Source organism: Ziziphus jujuba, chromosome 12, assembly GCF_031755915.1.
Source record: "Ziziphus jujuba cultivar Dongzao chromosome 12, ASM3175591v1".
NCBI classification, from domain to species: Eukaryota; Viridiplantae; Streptophyta; class Magnoliopsida; order Rosales; family Rhamnaceae; genus Ziziphus; species Ziziphus jujuba.
The window spans coordinates 11,582,811-11,607,501 of record NC_083390.1 but is presented as its reverse complement, the minus strand read 5'-3'; the positions used below and the strand labels follow the sequence as shown (position 1 = coordinate 11,607,501).

The window sequence follows — 24,691 nt, the reverse complement described above, 5'->3', positions numbered from 1 at the left end:
AAAGGTTGGTCCCCATTGGGATAGTTTGATTTACTTGTTGACATGATGATCAAAAACATACTTATGGTTTTCAGATTTCGATGATGAGTAAACACACATGGCCATTTCATTTCATTCATGTTTGAACTCATAAAGCTCGTATACGCCCATTGTTTCCTGGATTTATATGATGTTCACAGGATAATGATAAAATAAAGGATAAATTGCACAAAACCCTCTTGGATTATTTATATGCCCCATGATATTACAGAAAACTCAATCAAATGTTTAAAAACTTACAAGTCGAAGCAAACTAATACATTAAAACAAAATTAACCTCATAAAAAAATCTATTAAAATTTTAAAATTTAATATTACTTAAATGCCCATACTAAATAGATTCATTTAATTAATATTAATAATTTTTGAAGAAAATACTATTTTTATTTTTTTTTTCAAAGAAAATATAATTTATTTATTTACTGAAGAGAATATTATTTTTAAAATTATTATTTTAATATTAGATAATAATAAAAAAGATTAGATTAAATTATTTGGAAAATGGTATAATGGGTATATTAAAAGGGTGTTTTGTCAAATTAAAACATTTTTTAGTATTTAATTTGTTTAAATAGAGCAATGTGTTATACATGATCACAGTTGAAGGGTTTATTTGTTATTTTAATAGTTAAAGGAGGTTATTTGCAAGTGTCAAATAGTTCAAAGGGATTTGTGTAATTTACTCTAAAATAAATGGCTTTTGTTCATCTTTCTTTTCTGTTTACTTGGATGCTGCTAATTTTTCTATCAGGATGAGACTACATTGATTTGGTACTCTGGCAAAGATGAGAAACAGCTGAAACTAAGTCATGTTTCAAAGATTATTCCTGGGCAACGTACTGTAAGTTTTTGCTCATTCTTTTTATGTTGAGGAAAGACCTCTCAAGGCAGAAATTATTTTACTAGGCCGTGGAAAAATAATCCAAATATCTATGCCTAATTTCAATTTTTTTTTTTGAAAAAGAAAATGGATGTTTAATCTCCCTAGGCATAGCTGAAATTATTATGCTCTTATCTTTTTTATTTTTTTTATTTTTATCTAGATAACTATCTTTGTTAATTACTTTTTGCATACATCTTAATTTTTGAAAAATAAATAATCATAATTGTTGTTTTGGCTTTCAGGCAATATTTCAGCGGTATCCTAGGCCTGAAAAGGAATATCAATCATTTTCTCTTATATGTAATGATAGGTCCTTGGACTTGGTGAGTGCATCCAAAAGGTCATTGCTTTGGTTCTAAAAACTTGTTAATTTATTACTGATAGTAGATTATACCACAAATGACCAGATATGGTTTATTTCATTGGTTTTGTTTTATTGTGAATTTATTTTTTCATAATTCCTTCCTTGATATATAAAGAGAAGGCTAGTAATCAGAACATATTCACCAAAAGTGCAAATAGAAAATGCATCTGAGTGCTTCTAGTTTTTCACTTTCTTGATTTGATATCATTGCCAACATATGGACAGATATGTAAGGACAAGGATGAAGCTGAAGTTTGGCTTGTTGGTCTTAATGCATTGATTTCTCGAGGTAACTACAGCAAGTGGAGAAACGAATCAAGAGGTGACAGTTCATCATTTGATAGTCCTCGTGCTCGTACTCAAAGAAATTCTCTATCAATAACGCCATTTGTCCGTATCAACAACCTCATTCATTCTTACTTTATTTCCTTATTTGTATTATAAAAGTTCCCAATGTTTTTATTCTTACAAACTACCACAGGATCCAGGAGATGCTGAGGGAGTGAATTTTGAGAATGTTCCTCAAAGCAGATGGGGAAAGGCCTTTGCTGACATAATTTCATATACTGCAGCCAACAAGAGTTCCATTCAAGATGAATCATTTTCCAATTCTTCTGTATCACCTAGGTCTACAGATAACTCCATTGGTCGAAATTCTGCATCTGAGGCATTCCGAGTTAGCTTATCTAGTGCCGTAAGCTCATCCAGTCAAAGTTCTTGTCTTGATGATTTTGATTCTCTTGGGGATGTTTTCATTTGGGGCGAAGGTATTGGAAGTGGAGCATTGGGTGGTGGTGTGTGTAGAGTTGGGAGCTCATTTTATTCGAATATGGATTCTTTTCTACCTAAGGCATTGGAATCAACAGTTGTTCTTGATGTCCATGGTATTGCTTGTGGTGACAGGCATGCTTTGCTTGTCACTAAACAAGGAGAGATATTTAGTTGGGGAGAGGAGACAGGAGGCAGGCTTGGTCATGGAGTAGAAGTGGATGTTTCCCAACCGAAGCTCATTGAATTTCTAAATGGCATGAATATTGAAGCAGTTGCATGTGGAGAGTATCACAGTTGTGCTGTTACATTTTCTGGAGATCTTTATACATGGGGTGATGGCACTCATTACTCTGGCTTGCTTGGGCATGGAAGTGAAGTTAGCCATTGGATTCCAAAAAAGATAAGTGGTGATATGGAAGGTCTACATGTATCATATATATCTTGTGGACTATGGCATACAGCTGCAGTGACATCAGCTGGTCGGTTGTTTACTTTCGGGGATGGTTCTTTTGGTGCCTTAGGGCATGGAGATCTTAGTAGCACAAATATTCCTCGGGAAGTGGAAATTTTGAGTGGGCTAAGAACTATGAGGGTTGCTTGTGGTGTTTGGCATACCGCTGCAGTTGTTGAAGTTACAGATGAGTTATCCAGTCCTGATAATTCTGCTAGCTCTTCATCTGGAAAGCTGTTCACGTGGGGAGATGGAGATAAAGGGAAGTTAGGACATGGTGATAAAGAATCCAGACATGTTCCTGAATGTGTGATTGCTTTGGCTGATAAAAACATTTGTCAAGTAGCCTGTGGCTATTATCTCACAATGGCCCTTACAACTTCAGGACAAGTATATACAATGGGAAGTACCTCTTATGGACAGCTAGGTAATCCTATGGCTGATGGAAAGGTTCCTACTCAAGTTCAAGGCAAAATTTCAGAAAATGTTGTTGAAGAAATTGCCTGTGGTTCTTATCATGTTGCTGTTTTGACTTCGAAAACAGAGGTATATACATGGGGAAAGGGCTCAAATGGGCAACTAGGTCATGGAGACCATGGTAATAGAAATATGCCTACTCTTGTTGATTTTCTAAAAGATAGGCAAGTAAAAAGTGTCGTATGTGGTTCAAACCTTACAGCTGTTATTTGTCTTCACAAATCAGTATCTAGTGTTGACCATTCTATATGCTCTGGTTGTCGGAATCCTTTTGGATTCAGAAGGAAACGTCATAATTGTTATAATTGTGGATTAGTCTTTTGCAAGGCATGCAGCACCAGGAAATCTCTGAAAGCTGCCTTGGCTCCAAATATGAACAAGCCATATCGGGTTTGTGATGACTGTTATTCTAAATTAAGGAAAGCCATGGAAAATAGTTCTGTTTCACGAAATACTAAGGTTAGAAATGGAAATGTGAATCATAAAATCAATGAGTCAGTTGACAATCATAAATTGCAAACAACACTCTCCAGGCTCTCATCTTTTGGTTCGGTCATCAATCAATCTGAAAGCAGGCTTTCCAATTCTGAAAATCAACCAGAAGCACACTATAATCTTGTCTTTCCTGCTCTGAATGTAACTTCTGAGTTAGGGGGTTTTAATTCTTCAAAACCATCAAATGCATTTGTAGTTCCAAAGAAAGTTATACCAACTTCAGTTTCTGGTTCCAGATTATTTTCTAGAGCGACATCTCCTGTTTCGGGAAAGTCAAGCCCGGCTAGATCTTCTGGAGAAATTTTTGAGGATTCTAAGTATACAAATGAAAGTTTAAGCCAAGAAATTATAATTTTAAGGGCCCAGGTAAGCTTCTACTGATTTACTGACTAATGAAAATTTTCAGCCACTTCCACCCCACTCCCATGGAAAATAAAAGTAAATAAGTTATATCGCTGCATATGTAGAATCATATCAACAGTGCAATTTAGGCACTAATGTTAATTATATATACTCTAAGTAAAAGATTATTGAAAACTCTGTGTAGGTAGAAGACCTAACTTCCAAATCCAAACATCTTGAAGCTGAATTGGAAAAAACATCAAATCAACTGAAGAAGGCCAATGCAATAGCTGCGGATGAAGCAGAAAAGTGCAAATCTGCAAAGGAAGTTATAAAGTCTCTAACTGCTCAGGTTGAGTATGCTTTACATTCATAATTTTCCGTTTTATTTTTTAAAGCATTATGATGCAATGTTTATCAACTCATTTGCTGGATTTGAATTTTGAAGAAATTGTCAATATCATGAGTTGGCTAATTGAATCATTCAACTAATAGATTGTAAGTTATGATCTCTAGATCATTCAAGTTATGAGGGAAAGTATCCGAAGGAAATGGCTGGGAGAGGTAGTCTATAGGCATACAGGGCATAATATGGTTGTTCTTGTTCCTTGATAATCTCATCTGAAGCAGTCTTTCATGTTAGCAACGGAACAATGAGGTGCACTCATAAATGTAGTTTAAATATCACTCATAGGGTAAGAATAAGTTATAGCTTTCCATTCAATATTGGTGATTGCTGGATTTGTGATTCGATATAGTTTACTTGTTTCTAACTTTCCGCTGTAAACTTTATAGAAGTTGACATGTCTTCTATAAAGTATGTGCATGTTGTTATAGAAATACTTATTGGGTTTGAGATTGCTTGAATTGGTGTCATATAGGAACTTGTAGCTACATTCATTAGTGTAGTCTATAGGCATACAGGATATAATACGGATCTTCTTGTTCCTTGATAATATCATCTGAAGCAGTCTTCATACTAGCAACAGAACAAGAGGTGCACTCATAAATGTGGTTTAAATAAGTATATCACTCATAGGGTAAGAATAAGTTATAGTTTTCCACTCATTATTGGTGATTGCTGGATTTGTAATTCGATATAGTTTACTTGTTTCTAACTTTCCATTATAAACTTTATAGAGGTTGACATGTATGAAAGTATAAAGTATGCTCAGTTTTTCGTAGAAATACTTATAGGGTTTAACATTGCTTGAATTGGTGTTATATGGGAACTTGTAGCTGCTTTTGAGATGCAAAAATGTAAATATGCTTAGAATGGAAAGGCAGAGATGTAATTTCCTCTTCCTGAGATGTTCATTAATTATATGAATTATTTTTTTTAATCACCATTCTAATTATAATATAGATTTTTTTTTTTTTTTTCCGATTGTAGTGTGTTAATGCCAACTATGATATAGAAATCCTAAGGGCTTTTTTTTTTTTTTTTCCTTCTCTCTCTCTCTCTCTCTCTCTCTCTCTCTCTCTCTCTCCCTTTTGATGAATATAAAAATCTTAAGATATAATGAAAACAAGCTTCATCTTTTGGTGAACTCTTCAATTATCATTATTCAATTGAGTGCTGAGAAAATAAAGTCATGAACTGGTGCAGTGAATAAATATTTAGCACACAAATCCTACAGATGTTGATAATAAGTTCATTTCTTGGTATCTAAAATCTAGTCGGAGTATATCACTTACCATCACTGGTTGTAGGTGGAATTATATGGTACACGAGTTATGATTCATTCAACACAATTGATATACATTGATTTTATCATTTTAAGTATTTTAATAGGTATTTGGAATCCTGCAACTCCAGTTTTCATTTAGTTTTTTGAATGTGTAATCTTCATTATCTTTTGATTTTGTACTGTTATTTTGGTTATGTTGATTTTTTATTTATTTTTCCCTTGATTTAGCAATATTGTGATTTTGTGGTTGGTTTTTGTGCCTATACAGTTGAAGGAGATGTCTGAAAGGCTGCCAGAAGGACATACAATCAGCAATGCAGGCTCAGTTGTAGGATGTGCCACCAATTTTCAAAACCAGCAAGCCAGTGAGACCGATTCGCCTAGCGCAAGAACTCTGGAAGCCGGGTCCATTGGCAATTCCATTAATCAAATACCCAATGGAACTAAGACACAAACTGGAAAGCCAGAGTGGGTTGTACAAGATGAACCTGGTGTATATTTAACTTTATCCGCAATACCAGGTGGTGGTAATGAACTAAAACGTGTTCGCTTCAGGTATGTGTTTCCACCCTTCTTTATCACGAAGTATAAGCACATAAATCCAACTCATATTAAAGGTTCTTTTGTCTGGATTCAAAATCATACAACTGGTTCATGACCCTGTCTGTAGCATTGAATCCATATACTTAAGGCATCTCAACCTTATTAAACGTTTCTTCTAAGCGATACCTAATGGACCTTCAAATCCATAGTTAGACTCATACATGGTTCTACTCAACCATTTACCGAAAGGACTGATTCCCCTGTTATTTGGTTAAAAAGGATGTCAGAACAATCTTATTTGAGCTATTAAGAATATTTTAAATGAGTGAGAAAATAAAGTAAATGGTCTGGATACAGTAGAGTTCTTCATTTCAAGAATTTGGATTTAGCATGAAAGTCCTGACCCAATTTCATGCTGTATAAAAGATGGCAATTACCAGCGAAGAAGTTGAATCTATTCAACTCTTCAACACAGCATGACGCAGCTTTTATTGCCAATGTCCATTTTAGTTCCAATAAAACGCTTCTCATATCTCCAAAAAGGAAAAAAATTCGAATCAAGTAGATTTGTTTTCTCTCTTCTACGCCTGCAAATAGAAGATTTTTCATTATGTTTGTCCAAATGCAAGTTCAATGCCTTTCAAGCAGTTAATAAAAACAAGAACTCGAGGCTGTATTGGTCTATAACTGAATGCAGTGTTGGACAAATATTTGGAATCATCTTGTTTACTAAAAATTCAATTGTTGTTTTACAGCCGAAGACATTTCACAGAAGAACAAGCGGAAAAATGGTGGGCTGAAAACGGGGCCAAAGTATGCGAACGGCACAATATATTAGGTGATGAGTAATATGATGCTAGCCTTCTGATTAACCAGGGAAAAATACCAGAACAAAAAGGAAAATGCATGGCATAAATATTTCCCATGACCCTCTTACTTTCTTCTGGGAATTGTATATGCTTTTTTCTCTCTTGAAGTCATTCAGTGGAGTTATCCATAAGGATCCGGGATCAGAAACAGGCAGATAGGTGGAGAGAGTAGAATTTCGAGTGTAGGAAGCAGATATTTTTCTAAAGGACAATAATTGTAAAAATGAAAGGTGCATTTTTGATCAATGTAGAAAGGCTGCAGTGAATATTGATAGTTTGCAGTATTTTTTGTCCCTATAGTAGTAAGATTAACAAATATTAATAAATATCAATATATATTTAAACCCAAATTGTACAGTGATAGGAATGAAACTTCATCAGTGTTGGCATTTGGCAACAACCAAAGGGCATTAAAAGCGCCAAAAGATATGCTCCATGGTTCTAAAATGCAATTTGTATAAAAAAGAAGAAATTCGAAAATCTCACCAATAGCTAGCTAAAGGTTGGTGTAGAGCACATCTTGAAGACCTTCGATTGAGTGTTTCTCAGCTGTTTTATGTTTTTTGGTTGTTTCGTGCTTCATAAGTCAAATCCTGTTCATTTTCAAAATTGGCTTCAAGATCTTCTTGGTGCTCTATGACTTCCTAAAAGTACATTGTTTTTGCAATTGGCAACATGAAAAGGTTTTCTCATAAAACTGCTCACAAAATTCCACTTGAGAAGTGCTACAAGCCAAGCATATTTGTTTGTTCAATTCTTAAACAACTAGTCAACTCAACATTTTACCATTGTCTTTTCCATGTCCAGTTCTGATTTCACCCGGCTCGGTTCTACCGAGTCCATAACAACTACAGAAATGCTTGGACGGTGTTCCAACCAGTTCCCGCAGTGGTAATATTTTTTATAATAGATTACACAGTCCCTCCTCAACTGTTTGATACTTGCAAATAATCTACTTAAACTATTAAAATAAATAATAAATAATCCCTCAACTATGCATAACTCTTTAAAACCAATTAAATGCTAACAATTATTTTAATTTGAAAAAAAAAAAAAAAAACTCTTTTGGCATATCCATTTTAGTATTTTCAACATAATTTAATCCTAAATTTTTTTATTATCTAAATACTAAAAATAATATAGTCTTTTAAAATTATTAAAAATATATATATTTTTTCAAAATAAGTATTAAATATATATTTTTTTCAAAATAAATATTGAAAATAAAGTTTTGTTAAAAAATATTAAAATAATATTTTGTTAAAATATTATAAATAAAATTATGTTAAAAGATATTAAAAATAATATTTTATCAAAAACATTAAATAAATTTTCTTCAAAAAATAAAAGATTAAAAATAATATTTACTTCAAAAAAAATACTATTTGGAAAATATATTTTCTTCAAAAAAAATTTGAAAATAATATTAATATTAATTACTTGAATTTATTCATTATAGAAAATATTAAATAATTTTAAATTTTACAAATTTTATAGATTCTTTTATAAAGGTGATTTAATCTTGGTGTATATCTTTTTCTTTAACTTTTTTCTTTTTGGATAAATTCAATTTATGCCATTAAATTTTAATTTGTTATATTTTTGTCCAGTTGAAGTTTTTTTTTTTGGCTAATTAATGGTTTCATTTTACATAATCAATATTAAAATGCAATTTAATTTAATTTATTACAATTTATACCATCTAAGTTCTTCAATTTAAACCTTCTAATTCTAATTTTTTATAATTTAAAATTTTTATTTTTAAAATTTTACATTTTAGTACCATTTAACCTTTAATTGCCTTAGCCAAAAAAGAATAAGAAAAAAAAAAAAAAAGCAACAAATTAAAATTTAAAGAACTCAATTCCAACGTTTCAAACTTGGGCGCCGAAAATGCAATTTGCAGAATTTAGGGGCATTAAAATGTAATAAAACCATACATTCAAAATAGAGGGACATATTGCCCTCAAAAACCCATAATTGTAAGTTCCGGAATTGCAATAATTTGTCGATTTCGAAAGGAACCACCAGTGTAGCGCTATTGAATGGCACCGGCAAGTCTGAGGCTTGTGGCTTTTGGGTGTGCTGACATTTCTAGGACATTACAAGGTAGACTTTTTGGCCTTTTGCTATGTCATCATGGTTTTTGAATTTTGGTTATGATTCAAAATAAAGTTTTGGATTAAGTTGACAAGTATATTTGATCCAGAGCTCCGATCAGTGCTTGAACTTGCCACTGATTCTGAGTTGTTCCAGCTCGAAAACATTTTTTATTTTTTGTTGTTCTAGCCAAGGTAATTGCTCCTTGCAACAATTTTGAAAAGAAAATAGAAAAAATTGCTGATTTTGAACTATGAACTTTGTATATGTATATATGTTGTCTGAAAGCTGTTAATCTTCAGATTTTTCTTCCCTTGGCTTAAATCAATGTGCTACCAGTATCTCATTCCGTTTTCACATGTTTTAATGCTCAACTTGTTAAAATCTGGTACTTTTCATAGTTATCAATGCAGGTTCTTTTTATTTATTTTTTAAATCGCATTGATATCATGGTGTTCTTGATAGGAGTTGGAGGCCATCATATAGAAAATTATTATTATTATTACTTTTAAAATTTGGTAATTTTCATAGTTACTTTTATTCTGTCACGATAACTCAAAGCATGTTTTATAATTAGATCTCTAGTCTGGGCTTTTACTCTTGGGTTCAAGCAAGTGAACTGCATGATGTGCTTGCAACGCTGCCAGTTCATTTTTTACTAGAAATTGTTGTTAAACTCGCTCAAATTTGACAACTTACTGCGTTGGAGAATCTTGTATCTTAGGAAAAATGTCAAAACAAGCTTTTGTTTCTTTTTAAATGTATGCTGATTGCTTAAAACTTGTCATCATCTTTAAACACTTTTTTAAAGTTGGAACTTTGAAATATGTTAAAGCTTATAAGAAAGCAACTTATTTAGTCGATTACCCTTTACCTAATATGCATATTTGATAAGTTACTACTAGAGAAATAATATGCCTACTGCTAGAAATTTGAGTTATGAGATTTGGAAGTACCTAACAAAAAGCGTCATGTTTCAATTCTGAAAGGTATTGCCATAGCAAGATGTAATGCTGGTTTAAATCCTACATTTAGAATTACGAGGCCAGTGGCCGGGATTGGTGCTGAAACCCTCTTTCCATAGTAAGTAGTGCTAGAAGTTTTTATTTGATTGTATATAGGCTCCTGGATAGCCTGCTTTTATTTGGGGAGGAAGCATAATATTATGTGTGCAGCCTGAAGGCATTTTCTGCTGAAATTGCTAAAATTGTATGCTGATAATTCTAAATGATTTTTATACACTTTTACTACTCTCTGTAGACACTGATTCCCCCTAATTTTAAATGATTTTAATACAATTTTACTACATTTTTTAGACATTGATGACCCTTGTAAATTATCCTGATAATGGTAAAATAATTTGTTTGCAATTTTTGCTCATTGATCTATTATATATTAACAATGATTAATTATGCTGTGTAGTAGAAGCAAATGTTGCCTCCTGTTTGTCTAGAAACATATGTATTATGGGTATCAGTCACAAGCCTCGGTAAAGGGCATTGCAGTGGTTTGAAGGCCATTATAAAACTGTTACTTCCTAAAAATACAATTCCTTTAGCAAATTCCATGTTTTTCGGTAACAAATACTTGGGTTAGTGTTGCTTAGATCTATTGAAAACATATGTTTTCGTTATATGCTTGAGATATTAGGAGTGTGATTACTTAATCACTGTGTCAAGGGATTAACTGGTTGTTTTGTCAGCTACTTGGTCATTTTCCTGTCTTTAAAAATTAACCCGCAGCAATTTCTATTATCCCATTGTATGTTTACCTGCCTTTATTTGTTTCGGACGATCAAGTTAGTTTTGAAGTGCCACTTGCCTTTTCTTTTGATAGGCATTAGGTACTTCGTATTATATTATTAGGATGTGAAAATTAATAAATTCTAGCTTACTGGTGTTTTTAAGGTCTTATCATTTTGATTCTTCTTTTCTTACCAAAAACAAACTATAAAATCAATAAGTTCTTTAAATTTCTTTGGTATCTTATGGTTACAAAAATATATATATTTATTTATTATTTTTGTATTGGTTAACTTATTTATTTTATATAAAAATATATATATTTATTTTATTTTTCTATTATTCATGCAAAGCTTTGATATTCACAGCGTTTGGCCTTTAAGAGTAAACAAGTACAGAGGCTAGCGCCTGCTATAGAATTTACAGTTTGGCCAGAGTGATGACCTTACGAGGAGCCAGTTCTTTTCTAAGGCAAAACTTCAAATTTTGGTCCGAAATGTATAAATCAGATGACCACTTGTTTTTTCCAAAAGATCTTAACTTCATTTCTCTATTGAAATCGTGCAAACAGATCTCTCAAGTCTCTCAAGTCCATGGCTTTATGGTCAAGAGTGGTCTTGATCACGACCCTTTTACTTTGAGCAAGCTTCTTGCATCTTCCATTCAAGATATTGAATATGCTGCCTCCATTTTCAACAGTATACAAAACCCAAATCTGTTCATGTTCAATACAATGCTCAGAGGCTATTCTGCCAGTGATGTCCCAGAACAGGCTTTTGTTGTTTTCAATAACTTAAGGGCTCAAGGAATTGTGCTAGACCAATTCTCTTTCATCACAACTCTCAAAGCTTGTGCTGTCCAATCCAACATCTGGACTGGCCAAGTGGTTCATGGGATTGCTTTGAAGTCAGGTTATAGGTTGTTTATCAATGTGAAGAATTCCCTTCTGCATCTATACTGTATCTGTGGGAGAATTTTAGATGCACATGTGTTGTTTGATGAATTTCCCCAACAAAATGACTTGGTTTCATATAACACTTTAATGGGCGGCTACCTTCACATTTCTCAGCCAATTGTTATTGTAGAACTTTTCAGGAAACTTTGTAGCAGTGGTTTGAAAGCCAGTATTACCACAGTGTTGAGTGTTCTATCTGCAGCTGGTGATTTGGGAAATTATCTTGGAGGAGAGTCTCTTCATGGGTATTGCATCAAACTGGGATTTTGTTCTGATTTGCATGTGGTTACTGCTTTGACCGATATGTATGCAAAAACTGATCATATTGATTTAGCACATAGAATTTTCAATGAAGTTACTTTAAAGGATGTTGTTTTATGGAATTGTTTAATAGATAAGCATGCAAAAAGTGGCCTGTTAGAAGAAGCATTAGCTCTATTAAAACATTTGGAACTTGAAGGATTGAAAGCCAATTCATCTACATTGGCAGGATTACTTTCAACCTGCGCTTCTTCAGGAGCTGTAAGTATGGGACGATGTATCAATAATTATGTGGAAGAGGAGGGACTGGTGTTGGATGTAGTTCTTGGAACAGCTCTGGTAGACATGTATGCTAAATGTGGGTTTTTAGGAAAGGCTACTGACATTTTCGAGAGGATGCAAGGCAAAGATGTGAAATCATGGACAGCAATGATATCAGGTTATGGAAATCATGGGCAAGCAGAAAATGCTATTAGGCTATTCTGTAGAATGGAGGACGAGGGGTACAAACCCAATGAAATCACTTTCTTGGCAATTTTAAGTGCTTGTAGTCATGGAGGGCTGGTGACAGAGGGAATGAGATATTTTGAAATTATGGTTTCCAAGTATGGTTTTTTGCCCAAGATTGAACATTATGGATGTATAATTGATCTTTTGGGTCGTGCAGGATTGTTGGAGGAAGCATATAAACTTTTAAAAAGCTTGCCTGTTAAGGGAGATGCCACTGCTTGGCGTGCATTGCTTGCAGCTTGCAGGGTCTTTGGGTATGTTGAATTGGGGGAATGTGTAGAGAGAGTTTTAATTGACCTAAATGATGAACATCCCACCAATTCAATTCTTCTCTCAAGTGCCTATGCCGTTGCTGGAAGGTTGCCAGAACGTTCAATAATGCAGGAAATAAAAGAAGAAGAACGGCTAATGAAAGATATGAAATTCTCATTCAGATATAAAGACAAAATAGCAAAGGAAGTTGGATGTAGCACTATTGAGATGGATTTCTATCTATACAATCAGCAATAAGGTACCAACTGACCTTGTGTTATTGAAGTTTTTGTCTTTTGTGTCGTATGTAGCTCGTTAATGGGGTAAACATGTCAAGTAAAGGACCTTGCAAATTTTTGCAAACATAAATAAACTCTTAGACTATGCTACTTGGAAACAAGGTTAATGGTGATTCAAATTTATCAAAAATGCATTATACTTAGTCAAAAGAGAATACATCTTTCTACTTGGTCACTTGTTTATGGACAGATATGCAAAGACAAGGATGAAGCTGAAGTTTGGTTTGTTGGTCTTAACGTGTTGATCTCTCAGGTAACTACTGCAAGTAGAGAAACAAATCAAGATGTGACCAGATGTTGTTGGAATTATTGATAGGTAATTGGAATCCTGCAATGCCAATTTTGTTTTTGTTTTTGAACGTGTAACCGTCATTGACTTTTGATTTTGTTTTGATATTTTGGCTGAGTAAATTGCTTACTTATTTGGCCCTTGATTTATCAATGTTCTGATCTTGTAGTTGGTTTTTGCTTATACAGTTGAGGGAGATGTCTGAAAGACTGCCAGAATGGCATACTATCAGCAATGCAGGCTCAATTGCAGGATGTGTCACAAATTTTCCAAACCAGCAAGCCAGTGAGACCAATTTTCATAAACACTAGAACTCCTGAAACAGTGTCCAATGGCAGTTCCATTAATCAAAAACCCAATGAAACTAAGACAAACCAGACTGGGGTAATACAACCTGGTGTTTATTTAACTTTTTCCACATTACCAGGTGGTGGTAATGAACTCGAATGTGCTCGCTTCAGGTATTTTTTACCACCCTTCTTTCCATGAAAGTATAAGCATAATTTAGCTCAGATAAGAGGTTGTCTTGACTTGAAATCATACTGTCAGTAGCATTGAGTCCATATACTTGAGCCATCTCAACCTGATTAAACGTTTCTTGCAAGCCATACCTAATGGACCTTTAAATCTGTAGTTGCATTCGTAGACAGTACTCAACAATCAACCAACGGGACAGATTTTCCTGTTATTGCGGTTAAAAAGATATCAAAACCATCTTATTTGAGCTATTAAGAATATTTCAGATGAGTGTAAAAGTAACATAAATAGCTTTGGATACAGAATATTCATTTCAAGAATTTGGTTTTAGGATGGTGGTCCTGGTCCAATTTTATGCTGAAATAGAGATATATTTTTACGAAGAAGTTAAATTTATTAGACTGTACAACTTTGTACGAGCCAGCTTTTATTGCTAATAACGATAAAAGTTTCAATAATTCCCTCCTCATAACTCCAAAATAAAAAATAAAAATAAAAGGTTTGAAACACTTTCAAGTGTATTTGTCTCTCTTCCACGCCTACAAATAGAAGATATTGAAAACTAGGACTTGAGATTGTGATGGTCTGTAACTGATTGAATGTTGGACAAGTATTTAATCATCTTGTTTACTAAAAATTCAATTGTTCTTTCACAGCTGAAGACATTTCACAGAGAACAAGCGGAGATATGGTGACGGGCCGAAGTATGCGAACAGCTCAATGTATTAGCTGGAGAGTAACATGCTGTTAGCTTTCTGATTACCCAGGGAAAAATACCAGAACAAAATGAAAAATGCATGCCATAATATTTCCCATGAACCTCTTACTCTGGAAATTGTGTTCGCTTTTTTCTCCCTTGAACCATTCAGGTAAGTTATCCATTCAGCTAGGCGGAGATATTAAAATATCAAAACTGTAAGAAGAAGATATTTTGCCAAAGGAAAATAATTGTAAAAATGGAAGATGCATTTTGATCAATGTAGAAGGTCTGCCGTGAGTGTCAATGGTTTGCAGTCGTTTTTGTGCCTAATGGTAGAAAGATTAACCAATGTCATTTTTTTTTTTTCAGGTGGGTCTATCTTATGTCTTTAGTAGTTCTTTTTTCTTTTTTCTTTTTTTCTCTTTTTTATTTTTTATTTTTTTTTTGGTTAACTACAAAATTTATGTCAACTTAAATTTAATCTTTAATTTTTAAATATATATGTATATGTGTGTGTGTATCTATATATACAGTCCGTCTATGGTACGGATGGTCCTCATGCGAAGCACAATATTGGTGATAGTTTTCATAGTATTAGTGACGATTTTTTAAGAAACCATCGTTAATACTATAAAAAATCGTCATTAATACTGCGATCCTCATGCGGACCGTCCTCATCATAGAATTTCCATCTATGTATATATATATATATATAACATTGATAATATAAATAAAGTAATGGAAGTCATTGATGTATTGATGTTCGATTGGTATCAGATTATTGCCTGCCTCTTCCAATTAAAGGAATACAGATAACTAACATTATACATGTGAGACAAGGCGGAATTACCAATACTTCTAAAATGTAAAACATAGAACGAACATTTCTCGTGCTTCTAATGATGTATAAATTTAAATACTTTTCATAGTTTTCAACATTGGGGTTATCACAGGAATTTCGAACACGGAATCATAACTGGGACTATCTTTCCTTAAAGGGTGTGAGGCTGCTGCTAATTGGAGTCTTCTCCTTCTTAAATGGTTGGGTTGATGCATCAGATAAACTTGGTAACCTTGAAACACTACCCTTGCCTTTCTTTGCATTTGGTCCCAGTTCCTCTATCATGTATTTCCAACCATCAATTGGTCTCCTCCGACTAAATATGTGAGTCTTTATAAAACTAGCTATCTGCATATGATAAATAATTTTAACAAAGATGAAGAAAAGGAGAACAGCTGAAAGAAGAAAAAGGGCAAACTAGGAACTTGAAATACTTGTCATATCATACTAAGACTAGGAGATAAATCTACAAGTCCATGAGCAGCCAAAGAAAATAAAAAACAAGCAAAAAAAAATAATAATAATAATAATTACGCCTCTCCATTAGTCTAAATACGGCAAAACTACAAGTTGCTCTGTTAGGTCCATCACTGTGCACAAAGAAGTTATTACAAGCAATATGACAATTTCATGGTAATGATCAATGCATTTGACAGTCAATTTTCAATTTGTTTCACAACATCTGCCACGACAGCATTTTAGGAATTTGTGATTTGATTATTGCTCAAAATCTCTTCCTAGTTTTCTATTTCAACTAGAAAAAGAGAGCAGACATTTAAAGCTTAAATGGCACTTATCAATTGTCATAACCAATGCAAAAATGTGGAATTGCAAATAAAACTGTTAACAAGGACACAGTAGTCTGAAGAATTTGATAAATGAATGTGCAAGTGATAATAAATACACACCTGAAATTTGCTGTATGCAATTCGGCGCTCAAATTCTTGAAGGAGAATGTCTTCTTCCCTCTGTGTCATCTCCCATATATTTCCATCCGGAGTCTTTGATGTTGTTTCCCAGCCATCGGGCTTGTTTTTGAACTCAGAAGAGCTTGGGATGTCTGGGTTGTTCAAGTCATTGTTGGCAGAATCAAAGATGCTGCAATTATTTGATAGTCGAACCCAAGAAGTTAAATCAAGAAGCAATCTCTAGTAAGTACTGCAATCTAATATCAGATACATGATGGTATAGAAAATGGCCAGAGCTTTAACAGCCAAAAGATGTTTTTCCTTAATCAGCTGAAGAAATGCAGAAAAGAATACGTCTAAGAAGTTGAAGTAAAAAAGTTTAATGTCATGAGAAATTTAAATGGAAACAAGTGGAACTAGAAAATGCCAACTAAAAAGCAAAGGAAATTACTCACATGTGCAACATCTTAAACTAGTTTTTTAGTTACAACTAATCAGTAGGCTTTAAGTTTTGCAAATAAATTCCACCAAACGCATAGACAAATCTTTGACAGTATTTGCACTTTCTGGCCAATGTAATGGTCATAACAGGTCTTATGATCATAAACGGCCTCAAAGATGATTTCAAATATCAACTATTGTCTGGCGCACGCAAATATTTGCACTTTGTTTAAGCACTCTGCAAAGATAACAAGTAATTCTTTTATCTTCTCTATATCCCAATGAATGAGATTTTGTTTTTTCTTACCTATACCCCAAATCAAATGACAAATTCACAGCAAGGACTATATCAACATCCAGATGTTAAATCAATTGCAAATTAGTCAGAAGAATTCCAAGAATCAACAATCCACCAGTTGTCATAAGAACACCAACAAAAATACAAGATGCAAGACGGACAAAGGTGTTCATGTGTGCTTGTAAACATATAGAGAAGAAGGTAAAACATACTCAGAGCAGCTATCCAGCAACCTCTCAATATCATCCCCAACACCCAAACCTGAGTCACCCAACTTGGCCTCCTCCTGCTTCTCGATCTCCTTCATCCACAACCCAGCATGAATCCTCTGCTTCTTCAACCTGTAATCCTTCTTCATGTTCTCTAAGCTATAAAGCGACCCATTTTCTTTCTGTTGCTGTATTTCCTGTTGCTGAGTCTTGCTTGTTTTCCGTCTCTCATTCCAATTATCATTCATGTCCTCCACAAACGCCTTCGTCTCAGGATCAGCATCTGATGGAAGAACTATTGTGGATGATGAGGAAGAAGAGAAATTGACATCAGTCTCCCACGGAGCTCTGTTATTCGCAGAGAGGTCCTCCGGGAGCCAAGCAGTCTCCCATGTGTCATTCCACTCGTCCTCACCATTACCGTTGGATGGAGATCTAGTGGAAAATTCTCTGGAATTGATGGCTATGCTGAAATGGGGTCTCGCAATCACCGTAGATAGTCTACGGAATTGAGTCTTTGCTGCTATGCGTTGAAGGGTATTCATGGTTGGGTTTTATCTCAGTAATCTTCCAGCCCAATGAAAAAGAAAAATAAAATAAAATTGAATATCAAATAAGCAAATCAATTCAACTCCGTATTCTTAAGAAAGATAATAAGAAATATTACCAGGGATGAGGTCGAGATTTGTAGGCTTGAGTAGTAGAGATCAAGACCAGATGTATAGGCTTGGTGGCTGTTATCGAGCTCGAGCTGATCAGCAAATCAAGAAGCGGACCAGGCCAGACCGGGTGTGGTCTTTTCATGAAGAAGAGATTCTGTTGTCGAGCGGACCATGGACGCCATCGTGAGTCAGGGACGCCGTTTCGTGGAGAACACTTGGTCTTCACCCTTCGGTCTTGAAAAATGAGGGCACAGCCTTTTTTAAATTTCAGTTTTTTTTTTTTTAAATAAATAAAAAATAAAAAATTTCAGATGTAAAATGAAATAAGAATTTGACACGATGGTGGGATGTAAATGAACCGAACCAAGAGTATTTTCAATTTTGGATCGAATGATTTCAGATATGTTCAAATTAGTTTCTAAAATTTTGAACAAAAAATTTAATTTTGCTCAATTCAACTCGTTCCATTATAAAAATTTAAAACTTAATTTTTTTTAAATAAAAAATTTAACATTAATAATTAATAAATTTATCTATTTTATTATATTTATTTTTAAAAGTTTATAAATTTAAAATATAAAAAAATATTATTTATGTATTATAAATATTCAAATGTAACTAAACTAATAATATAATTTTTATATAAATATATCTAAATGATAAATTCGAGTTACTCATGAGTTAATCACAAGCATAATTTATTACTTAACATCAACTCCCGAACTTTATTTCTTATTTAAGATAAGCTAGTTTTTTTTATGAGAAAAATTTGAGTAAGCTAAAACTGAGCCAAACTCGAACCTATTTACAGCCTTACTAATGGTGAGTAATTAAAAACTCAAACAATGGCAATAATATATGCGATCTGATTTGATGGTGAAAAATTTATCAACTATCGATTTCAAAAAAATAAATTATCAACTATCAATAGGTATTAACCATCAATATAATAATTAAATATATATATATATATATATAAGTAAAGTGATTGGATTTGGATTGGATTAGTCTACAAATAAAAATCAATCTATAGACCAAACTAATTATATTCAGTTTTCTATATTTAAAATCAACCAAATTATATGAATCTTTAAAACCACCCACCCCTATAGTTGGAAAATTTTCATATGCTTCCGAAAGTTTAGACCTCCTTCCACACATTAATTGGCATGTGAATTTCTTTTTTCTTTTTTTTTTTCCTTTTTTTTTTCTTTTTAACTTAGAAATCCAATTTCTCTCTCTTCTTTTTTTTTTTTTTTTTAGGTTAGCATTTTCTCTCTTCCATTAGTTGTTCTCTGCTTCTCTAAAAAAATCATCTCCTAAATACCCTGTCAAAAATTTTGACCCTTTCTCTTCCCGAAAGCAAATTCATTTATTAAAATTAAAAAAAAAAATCCCACCAAAAGCTTTGATCCTTTGTTTCCAAACAGTAGCGTTAAACTTAAAGTCTATGTAGTTTAGTACAGAAAGGTTTAAAAAAAATCAAATAATCTAATTTTATATCAATCTCAACAACTAGCTGCAAGGGTGTTTGTATAATTGGTGGGTATATATAACTCTTCGTTTAGGCATAGTTTGAAGCATCTTCAAATTGCATGATTATCAATAGAAGTTATTATTTTATTATTTTACAATTTAATGATCTTATATATGTATATATGTATGTACAGCAGAATTTAAAAATTCTTTAGTTTAATGATTGCATCATCTGGTTATTTATTCCTTGTAACATGAACATTATCAATTCTACATAAAGATTAACATAGTTTTTAAAGAAGTAGGGCAAGTGAAGAAAAAATTGAAGCAAGGTTTTTCTTTTTCATTAAATTATGATTAACTTTCATGTCCATGGTTGAACAATTTGTTTACATATATTTAGTAATGTAAAACTTGACCGAGGTGGTCCACTTAAGCATGGATGAATCCATGTGTGTGCATGTTTATGTATTATTAATCCAAATCCATGTGTGTGCATGTTTATGTATTATTAATCCACTTAATATATATACACACATATATATATACTATTTTGGAGCTTTAAAATATTTAACATACTTTTCTTCATAATATACTAATGGACTTTTTGTAGTGATGCCCTCCAAACTTGTAGATTTTTCGCAAATTTCACTCTGAACTTCATTACCTGTACCCTCCAAACTAACAGGCTTTTTGCACCAGTGCCCCCAAGTATGATTTCGTCCATTTTGTGGGTAAAATGCACTTCAATGATGAATGTTTTGTTAAGATAAGAATATTTCAGGAAGATCAAGCCAATCACTTGATTTATTTTCAGTGTTTCAGGAGGTATTATTGCAACAATTTTAAAGTCTAGAGGCCATTATTGCAAAACTACTTAAAATTGGAGGATATTAGTGGGGGCATTAATACAAAAATAAGTAAAGTTTGGGGGCATTAGTGCATTTCTATCCCTTTTATGGCATTAAGTGATTTAATCTTCCAAAAATACCGTTGTTCAAACAGAGCATATGCCACTCACATGACATTTAACGCCACAAAATGAATGAAATCATACTTGGGGGCATTGGTGCAAAAAACCTATAAGTTTGGGGACATAGGTGGTGAATGTAAATTTCAAGGTATAATTTGTGAAAATCCTAAAAGTTTAAGGGGCATTGCTGCAAAAAACCATATGAGAATTCAAATTAAAAAGTTTAGGGGACACTACTGTAAAAAATCTTATACTAATAGGTGATAAGCCAAATGATAGTTCAAATTATTTATTAGAGCCAGGGTTATTTGAAAGTGTAGATGAAGATATGGAAGAGAAGCATGTTCCTTTTATAACTTCTAATTTAAATTCCGAATGAGGATGAAGCATACAAGTTCTACAATGAATATGCAAAAAAGGCTGGTTTTAGTATATCAAAGATTGACAAATGTAACCATAAGAAAAATATCATTCATATGTTTAAAACATGGTTTAAGAAGACGTAACAATCCTTTATATGTAATAAAGGTTAATAGGTTAGAAACAAAAACAAATTGTATGGCAATGATAAAAATTACTATTGAAAATGGTACATAAGTTGTTTCTCAGTTCTGTCTAAGTCACAATCATGAACTTGTTTAGAAAAATAAGTAAAACATGCTTAGATCACAAAGACATGTGGATGAAGCTCAAGCAAATGTGATTGAAACAATGGAACATGCATGTATAAAGTCAAGTAATATATTCTCTTACATAGTGAAGCAAATGGTGGTGCTCAAAATGTAGGATTTTTGAAGTCTGATTATGATAAAAGAAAATTTGCTATTGAAACTATATATGCAAAAAATGTAATAAACCATTTCAAAAAAATGCAAGCATGTGATCCATTATTCTTTTATATAGTGTAAGTGCATTCTACATATGCACAAAATGTAATAAATCATTTCAAAAAAAATGCAAGCATGTGATCCATTATTCTTTTATATAGTGTAAGTGGATTCTCAAAACCACATGAGTAATATTTTTTGGAGGGATGATACATCAAAGACAGATTATGCTCATTTTGGAGATATGATAGTTTTTGATACAACATACTGCACAAACAAGTATAATATGATTTGTGCACCTTATATTGGAGAGAGCCATCATAGGCAAAAGTATTTTATTTTTGTAGTTCTTTGTTATTAGATGAGACAATGGTTATTTTAATTGGTTTTTTTAAATTTACAGGCTATGGGAGACAACCAATCGAAAACAATCTTTATTGATCAATTCAGGCCTTGACTAATGCAATTGAAATGGTGTTTTCAAGTACGCAACACATATTTTATTTATGACATATTAGTCAAAATCCTTTTAAACATTTTACTTACCATTTAAGGGACTATGAATTTAAAACTTTATTCAATAGATGTCTTTACAAGTGTGAGACAGAAGAAGAGTTTCAAGAAGTATGGGATCAATTACTAGTAATAATTGATTTGTCCAAGATCTCATGGTTGAAAACACTTTATGAGTTGCGACGTAAATGGTGTCTAACTTTTAGCAAACAATATTTCTCTATAAATATATTGTCTATATAATGAAGTGAAAGCATGAATGATACTTTTCATAACATGACAAGTAAAACATTGTCTCTTCCTTGATCCGTTCTCCAATATGAAAAAATATTGGAGCCTTTACATAATTTAGAATTGATAAAAGATTTCTAATGTAATCAAGGTGTACTTTTAGCAAGTCAAATTGGAGGCATGGCTAAACAAGCAGTCGCCAAATATACTCATGCAATATTTCAAGAATTTAAAGAAGAGTTATGTGAATAATTATTTTCAATAGTTAAACAAATTAGTAACGAGGGAAACTTTTTTATATTTACAAACTAGTGAAATAAGAAGGTTAAAAAAGAATATATTGTGAGCTTTAGATATTCTGATTGCATAGTTAATTACACTTGTAAAAAGTTTGAATCTATGGATATTTTATTTCTTCATGCTTTTAAAGTTTTAAATTTTAACAATAGTTCTTCCTTCTCATTATATCATAGAAAGATGGATAAAAGGTGCTAAGATGGCTTGTTAATGAGCAATGATTGTAACTCAAAAGCTAACAGCCAAAAAAAAAAAAAAAAAAAAAAAGAACACTATTGGTTTGTAAATGAGCCAAATAATATGCAAAGCAATTCATTTTATTAATAAAGGTGCATTAACATCTAAAACTACTAAAATGACTGAAGATGTATTGGAAAAAAGGTTTTAAAATTTTTCTTAAATCATAAAAGGGTAAGGAAGTTGATGCTAACAAAGCAATTTAATCAAAAAGTAAGGATAAGAATGACAAAGAAAAAACTAGTTTGTAAATCAAATTCATTTCATCTGTTGGATCCTTCAAAATTTAGGATGAAAGTGAAAGCGAATGCTAAATTAAAAGTCCTGGTTGAGAAGAAGAGGTAGTGTAAGAAAAAGATAAACTCATTCATATAGCTGGTAATGTCCTCAAGGTGAATAATCGAAAGCTAAAAGACATTGTTTAAGGTATAGTTGACTTCTTTGCTTTTATTAGCATATACTAATATTGATCTTGTGCGATGTACAGTATATGTAATTACAATTGATGATTTTGAAAATGATCTATCATAAGTATTTATATTTAAATCAAATTAAATTAAATAATTATATTATTTTTGATGAATAAAGATCAAAGCCTAAATTTATTATCAATTCTATAATTTTCATTAACATTATTTGATAGTTTTGTAAAAATCAAATAGTTTGGACATATTTTTTAGTGGGTGTTGACATATCACTCTAAATTCAATTAAAAAAATAAATAAAATATGATAATTAAATAATAAAAATTATGCAACATAAATATAACAAATATTAGGTGATTGTACTAATTTGTTGAAAACAAACAACTTAAATTTTTTTGAATGCCTTGTAACAAAGAAGATTTTAAATTTAAAGTTAGTTAACTAAGTGAGACAACAGAAAATAATAATAACGTTTTTTATAATAAAAATATATTATAACAAAAACTGAAATTAAAGAAAAATGATTATTCAATAGTTGTATATCTGATTGACTAATAGTTAAAAGACCACTTACTTCATTATAACATAGGTAAAAATCTTCAAAATTTGATAAGGACACAAATATTATTTTAAATCAAAAATGAAAAATTTCTCTAATTTCTAAAATTAAGCCATTAGTTTAAATCAAAATTTTTTTCTTTTGTTATTTGAATCAGTTTTAAAAATAACCATGTATGGTCATCACATTTCTCAATCTAAATATCATGAACTTAGCCTTATTTATGCCTCATTTATTCGAGGAAAAAAAGTTATTTATTTTTAAAATAAATAATTAAACTTAGCTTTATTTTGTTCTAAAAAATAATTATTATTTCAAAAATGTATTATTTGTCTTATTCAGAATCAATTATTACATCACAAAACATAAAAGTATCTTTATTCAGGCTTTTTTATTGCACAATTAATTTTTAAATTTATTATTACTATTTAAAAAACTCATAATTTGGATGTTTAGGAGAAAAAAAAAACATAATTTGAGTATTTTGGACCGACATGGCTTAAATAATTAGTTATCTTTACATTTATTTTTTTCATATTTAAAACTCAAATGAAATTAAATATAACTTAATTATCAATCGTAATATTAACTGTACATAAAAAGCATTTAATTATTATTTATGAAGTAATTAGATTTTTAAAATTTATTAATAGGAAATTATTTATTTATAATTTATTATCCTAATTTTTACTTGGTTAAAAAGATTGTTTTTAAAGTTCTATGATTAATAATATTCTTTTTATGGATGGAAATTTTTAAATTTTAAATTTTAACATTTCGATAACATAATTGATATTTTTATATGATTTTGTTTAATTACCTACATTAAAAACTCATTATAATAGTATATACAATTTAAAATTTGAATAGCTTTGTATTAAAATTGCCTATTTTAAATTAATGGATTATTTACCATTGGCAAATAATTTTCATAAATAATTTATATGAGCCAAATTTCTAAATTTTAAATTTTAACGTTTAAAAAGTATTATATTAAAATTTAAAATTTTAATTTATTAATATTTTATTTCCTTATATGCAAAGTAAAATTTGCATAATTTGTTACCGTACCTCTCATTTGATTAAGAGGATATATTTTTAAAGGTAGTAAAATATCTACATAAATAACAATTAATTAATATTTAGGAAGTAATTATATGTAATATTAGATAAATAAACATAAACAAATAAATTAATTTACGATGTAAATAATTGTTAATTTTTTTTATATTTAATTGCATTACTTATAACACCTACTCTAACTTTTAGTAAAATTATAAAGAT

The 24,691-nt window shown here is 31.6% G+C and overlaps 3 protein-coding genes across 8 annotated transcripts in view; 2 read left to right on the top strand and 1 right to left on the bottom strand.

The window, feature by feature from the left end:
- The window catches only part of LOC107428977 (PH, RCC1 and FYVE domains-containing protein 1), a 28,120-nt gene extending 20,832 nt beyond the window's left edge, over positions 1-7,288 (top strand). The window contains exons 5-11 of the mRNA XM_060813143.1: positions 791-880; positions 1,165-1,245; positions 1,512-1,676; positions 1,768-3,846; positions 4,028-4,174; positions 5,782-6,068; positions 6,812-7,288. Coding sequence (XP_060669126.1) covers positions 791-880; positions 1,165-1,245; positions 1,512-1,676; positions 1,768-3,846; positions 4,028-4,174; positions 5,782-6,068; positions 6,812-6,905 — 2,943 coding nt within the window. The 3' untranslated portion in view covers positions 6,906-7,288. The remainder of the gene's footprint in view (positions 1-790; positions 881-1,164; positions 1,246-1,511; positions 1,677-1,767; positions 3,847-4,027; positions 4,175-5,781; positions 6,069-6,811) is intronic.
- Positions 7,289-8,898: 1,610 nt separating this feature from the next.
- Positions 8,899-15,270, top strand: LOC107428993 (pentatricopeptide repeat-containing protein At1g26900, mitochondrial). 6 transcript variants are annotated; one of them, XM_060813520.1, is made up of 6 exons: positions 8,899-9,034; positions 11,136-13,004; positions 13,298-13,360; positions 13,522-13,794; positions 14,467-14,679; positions 14,880-15,270. In XM_060813520.1, the coding sequence occupies exon 2, from the start codon at positions 11,207-11,209 to the stop codon at positions 13,001-13,003; it is 1,797 nt and encodes a 598-aa protein (XP_060669503.1). In that variant the 5' UTR covers positions 8,899-9,034; positions 11,136-11,206; the 3' UTR covers position 13,004; positions 13,298-13,360; positions 13,522-13,794; positions 14,467-14,679; positions 14,880-15,270. The 6 variants fall into 6 exon arrangements, with proteins under 6 accessions (XP_060669503.1, XP_024933854.3, XP_024933849.3 ...); XM_025078086.3 differs by lacking the exon at positions 14,880-15,270 and adding an exon at positions 10,015-10,108 and having other exon boundaries at positions 11,339-13,004; positions 14,467-14,814; XM_025078081.3 differs by lacking the exon at positions 14,880-15,270 and adding an exon at positions 10,015-10,108 and having other exon boundaries at positions 14,467-14,814.
- Positions 15,238-18,121, bottom strand: LOC107428984 (protein GAMETE CELL DEFECTIVE 1, mitochondrial). The gene is made up of 4 exons (XM_016039593.4): positions 17,875-18,121; positions 17,211-17,774; positions 16,260-16,449; positions 15,238-15,699 (listed from the first exon to the last, which is right to left on the bottom strand). Exons 2-4 carry the CDS (start codon positions 17,750-17,752, stop codon positions 15,493-15,495), a joined length of 939 nt encoding a protein of 312 aa, XP_015895079.3. The 5' UTR covers positions 17,753-17,774; positions 17,875-18,121; the 3' UTR covers positions 15,238-15,492.
- Positions 18,122-24,691: the final 6,570 nt, after the last annotated feature.